Source organism: Lagopus leucura, unplaced genomic scaffold, assembly GCF_019238085.1.
Source record: "Lagopus leucura isolate 7727_CA_CO unplaced genomic scaffold, USGS_WTPT01 Super-Scaffold_100028, whole genome shotgun sequence".
Taxonomy (NCBI): domain Eukaryota; kingdom Metazoa; phylum Chordata; class Aves; order Galliformes; family Phasianidae; genus Lagopus; species Lagopus leucura.
Window position 1 is genome coordinate 8,159,396 of NW_024962279.1, and position 9,952 is coordinate 8,169,347.

The window sequence follows — 9,952 nt, forward strand, 5'->3', positions numbered from 1 at the left end:
GACCTTTTTTTTTCTCCTTGATCTTTCTAAACCTGCTGAAATCTCCTCCAATACAACAATGCTCACAATTTGGCATTCTGGTTTACTCTGAAAACAGTGTTTCTAGAATTATGAGACACAAAAGAGACTTCACTTAAGTTAAAACTGAGCTAATGATCTCAGATCAGCCCAAAGGAAGGAGAAGTCTGCTCTCATGAAGCAGCTTTAACATAAACTGTTAGAATTATTCTGCGTATGGGGATCTATCTCACCTAGGTTCATCTGTGCTGTACACAAATGCAGAGCTAATAATCACTACTGCTCAACATACAAGCATACAAATTATGAAGCTGGTCAACTAATGCTATCTAGAAGATTACAAACAGAAAATAATACAATTTGTCATTTATTTTGACTAGTAGCATGCCAGTCTTGTATGCAAACATTTACTTACTAGATAAAGCACAACATGTTGTCATTCTTAAGTATGCTGTTTTTTCTACAGGGTAAATAAAACTAGTGTTGGTGGGTGAACTGCAGCCAGCTTCATCAGGTATCTCTTCACATTTGCTCTCGGCTGGGAATTCTCCCACTGAGGGGAAAGATCTCCAGGAATGAAGTAAGAGAAGGGTGGAGAACATCAGTGTATGGCTGGAGAAAGGTCATTCAGCACCCTGTGATGTACTTAACAGGAGTGAGTTTAAAAGATATTGGCTAGTTAAACTGCACTGAAAGTACAGGTGCTGAATGCTAAACAACTGAGGAATTTGATTTTATTATGAACTTGTTGAGTATACAAAAAAAAGCAATTTTTTCATAGCATAAGAGAAAATGATTTTACAGCATACTGTGCACTCATTAAATATACCTTGGTTTTGGAGATGTTGCAAAGGAGTTACAGAAGTTAGAGAGTTTTTGAAGACTGCTAAGGTATCTGATATATAGGAATTAGGTAAAATGGCAGTACTAGATGTCTTTGCTGAATTTGCTGAAGCATTTGTATTTTCCAATGTCCAGTATATGCTAAGAACCTTTGACACAGAACAAGCAACATGCAGGTTGTGCTGAGCACAAAAGGAGGTGTGCTTTGACAGATCTGCTTTTGTTATTTGCACCTTCGCTTTCAGCTTGTCGTGAACATCTACAACCTGTGTGCTGATCAAACAGTTTAGGCTCTAGAAATAGATGTCATCATAGTTTTAACCTGGAAAGGAATAGCTTCGCACTATCAATTAACTTCTGGGAAAAGCCAAGCCAATTTTTCTAGTTCCAGGTAGTGATCACACCAGTAGTTCTGTACGGTCTTTCAGAAATCATCCTTTTTAGCACAAGATCCCTTCAGGAATGTAGACACCCTAAAAAGCCCTTGTGTTCTGCAGACCCTCGACAAGCACAGGATGGCCTGCTGTTCCTCCTTTGATTCTCTAACAGCAGCCAAGCCTCAGACTATGACATAGGATTAGAAAAAAAAAAAAAAAAAAAGGTGAACAAATTCACAAATGAGACTTCTTGTATTTCTGCTGCTCAAAGCTGTGAATCCTGAAAACATCAGTATGTGAGCTGACCTGCAGAGATAGGAGGTATGCAGATCATTGGCTTTGAATAACTTGGTTCATGCACAGAAAGAGGAAATAGAAGATTTAAAGCAACTTGTGGGAAAGGGGGGAGAAAGAACTGCATATTCACCGGTCTGCAGTACAGCAGCGTGTCCTCTTGTTCCACAGTATCCATTGCTGCTTTGAGCTGCAGGGCACATGTCTTATTGACATCACAGAATGAAGTAGCTAATCATTCTCTCCGGATCACTTCAGAAACGTGATGCGCCAAGCACTTAACTGTTACTGAAGTGCCATTGCTTTTGTTGCACCATAATTAAATCTGCAGTAATTCAAATCTGCAGAGTAATGAAAGCTGTTACCAGTTACAAACAGGAAGTGAATAGGGTGACTTGAGTATCTTGTAAGCCTGTCTCCCCAGCCAAGCCTGCACATGGCCTTTTTAAGTCACTTTTTGCAATGACTGAGCATCCTAAACTAATTTTCTGGTAGTAAACAGATGGTAGCATGAGATTTTACCAGCTATAGCAGAGTCTTCACAAGAAATCAGCACTAGAACCTTTAACACCCTAATGAGGTGTTTCTTAGGACTTCTCCAAAGAACATGGCTTTGAAGGTATTATAACATTTTCTTCAGTGTCTGGCTTTTCCCAGGAATGTCTATCTAAAAGTAGGACACAAATATACCTACTTTGTTCCTGGGATGTGACAAGGCTGAGCACTCTGGTCATTCTCATCCTTGTTATTATTAGTGCCTGTACTGAAAGACTGTGCATGGAGAAAAAGACTGGCTTATGGAGAATGCCTGGATATTTAAAGCTTTGGTTCATAAACCAACTTGACATAAAACAATGCAATGAACTCATTTTCTCTATGCAAAATAACCATGAGCACATCCTCTTTATATATCTATATATATAGCTTGAATTCAGTTACCCAATTTCCCTCCAGTGGTAAATTTGTGGCAGAATCAAGTGATCTTGAATTTTTCTACATGCTACCTTCAGTAACACTGCACAGGGAATAAATTATGGTAGTGGACCCTGTTCAAAGTGTAACAGTGGGCACTGTGGTGTCCTACTCTTTTCCTCTGTGCCAACTATTGCCCCTTTGGATTTCTTTGACACTTTTTCCTAGCTGCTCATTGTGCTGACCTTGTCTTTCATGGAGGCTTCTTAAACAATTTCGCCTCATGGGTGTGTGTGTATACAAGTGTTTTAAGTAAACTCTTGTATAACAATTACTGAAAAGAAAGCAGATCTGTCAAGCACAATGGATCTCTGTGCACCTTTTATCACAATGATTCGCTCTGATTCAATTTCTGCTTCCTCTGGTGTCTGAAGCATTTAAGAGGCTGTAACTTCTAAATGGGCAAAAAACAACACTGCACCATAAGAAATGTGTATGTTAACAAATAATTGTGCATGTTTATTTTAGGATGCATTTTATATTGGAGGGAGGCACACCCACTCTGTGCTTACAAGGAAACTCTTGGGGAATAGGAATTTCTTTAGCCTGCTCCTCCCCTTATTGTTCAGTGCTTCCTTGTACTGACAAGGACGGCTTCCTCTCCTTCAGGCAAACTTGCATTCCAGCTTGGTTTTGTTCCTGACATGGCCCAAATAAAACTACTCTGCTCTCTGCTCCTGTCCTCTTCACATTTGAGTTTCTAAGCAGTGAACGTAGCAGTTCTGGAATAACAACCAACCCATACAGCCTTCACTGTTCAAATGATTATTTGAAACAACAGACATTCTGAGGTGGAGTTTGCCTAAAACACTACAACCACCCACTTTCAGATGTAAGTTAGATATAGGAATTAGCCTAGAATTTAATTTAGGCATATAAGGGACTATATATACCTACACCCCTGCCCCATTAAGCAGCTGGTTTGAGGTGAAAACTTAAAACACTAAGATTTTGCAGTTGCAGGAGCTTCTGCAGATTTGTCCCAGGCCTGTGGTCTTCGGACAGTGGCCCAAGAAATGGGCTCCATAATTTAGATATACCAGTTCAAGCTTTGAATGGCATCACAGTTGAGTTCAGGCATCTCTTATGCTGCCAAAAGTAGCTTTTTTCAACAAACTTGTGTAGACCTATGCTTTGTTCACTCCTTCATCATTAATTCAGTTCAGATTTATGTCAAAATTGGAGAGATGTTGAGAAAAGAGAGCAGAAATGTGTTTAGATGAAAGCGACCATGCAGATAGACCACACTGCAACAGTGGCATGAGACAGCACCAAAACTAGAATTCCAGTGGAAGCCAGTGCACACGAGGCCTGATTCTCATTGCTCCTGCTACAAAGAGCTTCAAATCTATAAATGGAAAGTGCCTGAGAAACAGGAGGTAGACGAAGAATATCCAGACAATTCAATAGGAAAGTCTAATTCGGCTCTATAATGATATTCAGTTATATCAGAATAAAGGTGAAAATTGTCTTCCAGAAAGCTTTAGTCTCAAGAAAGTTAGAAATTGAATATTTCTATCCTTCCTATCCTCCTTATCTTATTCCCATAATGAATAGGAGATTTTTAAAATAAAGCCCTTATTTCCCCATTAGTGCTTTCTGGCTCCTATCTCCAGCTTCTATCTCCAGCATTTATTGTTGTTTCCTCCACTGAGATTAAAGACTCTTTTATTATTCAGTATTTTTCTAGGGAAAATATATAGTTTCCTACAGCCATGCGTCTCAACAATTTTATTTCTGGTAAACTGTACAGATGAACTCATTAAATCTTCACAATTGGACAATTTCTCTTTTCATTAAGTCTTTTGGGTTTTTTTTCTGAACGTTTTCCAATTATCCAGTGGCCCCTATAAAATATACAGTGCAGACCTGGGGAAAGAATTCCAGAGTGGCTACAGATGATGCTACCTACACATTTCAGTACTTCCTTAGACTCAGTTCTCACTGTTCTCTGTAGCTTATTAATGTATCAGGTTGACTTGCTTGTCCATTATGACTTCTCAATTGCTCCCAAGGCTATTGTTTTCCCTGTCCGTTGTCACTAAACTGATAGCTTTATAATATACATTAAGTGTAATTTGTTTGAACGGATTCAAGTTAATGACCGCCATCTGTTTATACAACCGCTCTGCCTACATTGTTAATTACCCTTTACCAACTTTTGCATCATAAACGTCGTCATCTGATACTCTTCTGTTTCCTTTCCTACCACGAAAATATTGAACAATATCAGCCCATCACCGCCCCCTGCATTTTACATGCCGCTATTTGATAATGATGCAGAGATAAGTACTGCAGAGATTCACAACTGCCAGTTAGCCTTCAGACAAAACAACCCAGACTGTATTCTTGTTACAGAAATGCTTCTCCCTAAAATCTGAGCGTGCTACTAAAAATACTGTGCAGGCATCAGTGTTTGTTCCTGCATCAATTCAGTTGCCTTTGTCAAGTCTGTAACTTCTTCCAAAGATGAGGATCAAATTCCTCACTAGAAGTCCTGCTATTGAGGAAATGAGAATATGCAAAGCTAAGAGTAGCAGTAAATACAGGAATTCATTTACATCTTACTTGCCAAAGCACTGTTATAGACATAAAAAATGGCTCGGATCAGAAAGGATACAAGTTCTTTCATGGCAGCACTCCCACTTTGTGCACCAGACACATGTATGAAACAGCAAAGAAAGAACTTAGCCTGTATCAGCTGCCATCATATTCACTCTCTCACATCAGAGAATGGCATTAATAAGAGCTCATACTATGTACAAAAGCCACATGCACCAAGCACTACACAAATCCAGGAGATAAAGGAAACAAACCAGCTGCTCTGTGCAACCATAGAAAGAAGTTTCCATATATCAGCCACCAAAACAATACTATGTTCTTGCAAAGCAAGACAAGGAAGAAATTATTTACCTGTGTCTATTTCAGTTTGACTAATGCATGGTCTTATATATTCACCATGGTCCCTACTCCTTAGAGAAGGAATTGTTCTGAGAATAAATTAATCAAAATATCAAATGGAGTTTCACTGTAAGTGAAACGGGCAGCTTTTCTTTCAGATGAAGGGCTGGCTTTGGACCTGGGCAGAACATGGGCACGAACCACCACAGTAACTGCCAGCACTGTAAGTCAAGCTAAGCACACTGTCGCTTTCATTTCCATATAGAAAGCTGTATGTTCCAACTTGTAATTACAATTCTGCCAGCTGTTTGAATCAGACAGCGAGGATGTGTTTAAATTGCTGATGTTGACAGGCCATTTTAATGTCATTCTGAATTGAGTAAAGTACCCAATATAAGCTGTGTAATCTGCCTCAGTATCTTGGAGATGAAATAGATGAGAGAGCATGATTTAAAAGGAAAATATAATCCCTTTGAGGGATCCAAATAATAAAACACCAGTGTTGTCACTGGTGAACCCCAGGATGTACTGTAAATAACTGAGATTTCACAGCAAAAATATTTCTCTTTGTTTTATAGTGTGCGAATCCATCATTTATTTCACACAGTCAGAGGAAAATAAAAGGTTTAAAATGACAACAGTTACATAAGAAATGAAAACAGTGGCAAAGGAGTCACTTGAAATGGAAAACATATTTAGACTTGGATTTTCTAACAAGGGAGGAGTGCAAGTCTCCCCTTCAAATAGGACCTAAGTCTATATTTAGGCATCAGCTCTCCCTTTACTTGAGCTGAACAGTTTGGTTTTTTTAGCATTGGGACTTAAGGAACTTCAGGTCTTACCTCGTGTTCAAAGCCAGCAGGTTAAGGGTTCCTAAATGCCTCATTCATTTATGAAATTGGGATTTCAGCTTCTTCACAGTTCTGGTACTTTTGCAAAACGTCTGTGTTTTATCAGTGTTTATCAGTGTACATCCTTTAAATTTGTGATCAAAAGCCCTCTGTATACATCAAGGTTTCACTAGCATGAAGTCAGACTCATAGTAACAACCATCCCATGGGAATTTTGTCCCCTTACAAATCCTAACTAAAATACTAACAGCTGGCTTGTCAGAACGCATTCCACCCAGTGGAAATACAGTGCTGTACTGTACAGTTATTGGAATCCATCCACTATCATTAGATCAATACATGAAGACTCTGAGCTGTCGGGTCAGTAGTTTACAATTTTTTTCTTTAGCTTTATTACAGCCATCTGTAGATATAATACAGTAGCATAACATCACACAGGGAAACTACTGGGGAAAGGGAAAAAGACAATATAATCAGAAAAGGATGAGTTTCAGCACCAAATATCTCAATCCTGCAAATTCACAAATTCTCTGGCATTTTCACTGTCTCTAAGCAGACTGTACATACAAGTCTTAGGTAGGATGCGAGTGCTGTCTGTGAAAAACCCCACGTGTGTGACAATTACATTATTTTGATTCTGAGATACTAGCATATTTTTTTTTAGTGGAACTGCAAACATTTGCGATGTTTCCACTTGGCTGTGATTTCACAATATGAAGCTTATACTGCAGCAGACAGCTTATAATCACTTGTTTTATATATTGCTTCCTGAGAAGTTAAATTTTTTTCTACAGGTACATACAGCAGCTTTTTCTATATCAATCTCAGTAACAGCAGAAAGAATATCTAGCCTGCTTATGCCTCTGAACATTTTGAAGTCAAACATCTGAACCTTCTTCCTTTGGGCAGCATCTATTCAGCACCCATGAAACAAATTGATACTGAGAGCCTGGTAGGTTCTGCCTGTGAGGCTGTGAGATGGGGGGGTCTGTCTCTTGTCTCTTACCACAGATTTCCTGCAACCTTGCTGGGCTGCTTCATCTTTCTTTTCACATCAGTTTTGCATCTCTGAGGATAATCCATGCTTCCCTTCCTGTTTTCTGTTTGCCTTTATTTCAACTTCTGCGAGATCAAAGCTGCCTTATATGCCTTCACATATGACTCTGCTTACTGGTGCTCTGTGTTACTATAATACAGAGCTCACCAGCACTGGTCCCTGAGTTCTGCCAGCTAATAAACACTTCAGATTCAGTAGGAAGTTCTGCTTTGCACTGATGGGAGAGACATTCCTTGCATTGTGTGAATATACAAAACAAAGGCTGAGAAGGGATATGAGCACTCTCTATAAATACAACCTGGAGGTAAACACCAGAGGAGGAAAAGAACTATTTTAAGGAAAGGGACAATGTAATCCCAAGAATAAATGGCTGTGAATCTGGTTAGGAACTAGAAGGACTAGGCAGAGTAAGAGGTTCTCAGCTTCCTGGAGGAATAGCAGGTAAGCTACCTAAAATGATTTAATTTGATGCAATGATAAAAGGAGTAATGTGGCCTTGTGATCTGTAACAATGGATATTGCTTTTAATAATGACGTAATAACATTCAGCCCTATACTCCAAAGAAAGAAAACTGCTAATAAAATTTCAGTTTACAACTGAACAACCTGATATTCCTTGCACTGCTCACCCCTGAGATCAGACAAGATGAGAGCTGCTTCTTTTAATATAACAGAGAGATGGAGAAAGAGTGGTTGGAGAATCAAGGCTAAGACGATTTTGGCTGACTTGCTTAACCCTCAGATGAGTTCATCTTCTTGGGATGGACTGAGTTCAGTCCAGACAGAATCAGGAAACAGAACAGAAACGTCAGCACCTTTCAGATAGGAGAGTGTCCCACTCCCAATTGAAAGGGGAACAAGAGTCTTCCTATATAAACTCAGAGCAGCAGTATGACATGCTGATACAACTGCAGAGGATTGAGTTTGTGCCTAAACAATCCTTTCTAGTGCTGTATACCCGTGCTGTGGCAAACAGTGCTTCACAGTTTCCCAACATACGACAGTGGTAGGGTAAAGCGCCTTGCAGTAATATCTCTGGACCTCAGGTTACATCTGTGCAAGTGAAGTGCCCAGCAACAGTCCCTCCCAGGAACAAGGAAACATGGTGAAACAATTTAGGGCTAAAACAAAAAGTGACTATTTCTCTTCATCTCTACCTCTACACAACGTTAGATTTTTCTAACAAGTTCTATAGTTAGCAGTAATGGTTTCCCAGACTGTTAGATTTTTTTACATGCATGCCTCATCCCTGAAAACCAGAAAGAGTTAGTAGAGAATGTAGAGCTTGCCCCAGTTTTCTAGTGATTTCTTTTAATGGTTATCTGTTGATGGTCTTGTTTTAGCAGTTGTTCCCTTCTGATCCTGTCTCTCACCTTTCCAGTTTCTATCAGGGAAACGATCTCGGAAATTAAGAGAAAGAGGAAAGGACTGGGCTTGCCTCAGAGAGAAAATTGCACAGAAATAAACCCACCAAAACACGCAAACAAACGAAAAAAGAACACCAAAAAACCAACCAATATCTCCCCAAAATCCAATTACCAAAGCAAAGCAGCAGAAAATTTCCTAGAGGCATTGTGAAGGACTGAGCGCGTCCGAGGGAGAACGGGCACAGCGCCACTTCCCTCGGCAAGCACAGCCCTCCCCCCGGCCCCTGCCCCTCCACGGCTCGTGGCCACCCTGGCGGAGCCGGTAAAGGGCACCGATAGCTCGGGGCGCGCCGCGTCTCGCGGGGAGCCGGAGGAGCATCCACCGAAGAGCAGGGAAGCGGAGGGCCGGCCCTGGACGCAGGGAGCCTTCCCGGGGGATGCCATCCCGGAGGCAGAGCCTCAGAGGAATGCCGTCCAGCCGGCGCCCGAGGGAAGGAGGGTCCCGGTACCGTAGAAGGATGCCCGGCCCCAGGGAAAAGATGCCCGGACGCGGAGAGCCGTTCCTAAGGAGCCGCACGCTTACCGGTGTTGTTCATCTTCCACCCCAACTTCCCTCGCTGGCTACCCCGGGCGCTTAGAGCATGGTCCCGGGGCCGTTACCGCCCTCGCTCCTCGCGAACGCGCCCGGCGCTAGAGCCCCTCTGGGGGCATGGGAGCGCGGGCGGGGCAGCTGGACCCGGCGCGGCGGGCTGGGCAGGCAGCACTGCCGGCTCGGGGGCGGTCAGCGCCTCCGCCCTGCCCCGCGTGCGGCCCGTCGAGGGGCGGCGGCCGGCGCCGGCGCCCCGCACGGCAGGCCGCGCGCGGGGATAGGCCAGGCGGGGCCATCCCCTGCGGCGGGACGAGCCCCTGGGTTACGCGGGGTGCGGGCGGGGGCGAGGGGCGCGGAGCTGATGCCGAAGGGCGCAATAATTTAAAGGCGCAGCGGGTTGTCCTCCTGCACTCCTTTCTTTTGCCCTCCCCTCTCCTCAATTTGGCGTTCTCCACCCCCTTTCCGTTCCCCACAACCCTTCTTTGTACACCCCTTCGCCCATTTTCCCTCCTCTCTTTCACTCTCCTTCCTTTTTTTCCCCCTTACCTCCCGCCCTCCCCCCTCACCCTCTCATCTCCCCACCTCCCTCCCTCCCTCAGCTCCCTTTCTCCCCTCACTCCCATCCATCCATCCATCTACCTATCCATCCATCCCCCCCCCCTCCCCTTTTCCTTTCTCCCTGG

At 42.6% G+C, this 9,952-nt stretch overlaps 1 protein-coding gene across 1 annotated transcript in view; it reads right to left on the bottom strand.

Annotated features, from left to right (window-relative positions):
- FGD5 (FYVE, RhoGEF and PH domain containing 5) overlaps positions 1-9,415 on the bottom strand; it is a 91,697-nt gene extending 82,282 nt beyond the window's left edge. The window contains exon 1 of the mRNA XM_042880862.1: positions 9,264-9,415. Within this exon, the coding sequence (XP_042736796.1) occupies positions 9,264-9,276 (13 nt within the window). The 5' untranslated portion in view covers positions 9,277-9,415. The remainder of the gene's footprint in view (positions 1-9,263) is intronic.
- Positions 9,416-9,952: the final 537 nt, after the last annotated feature.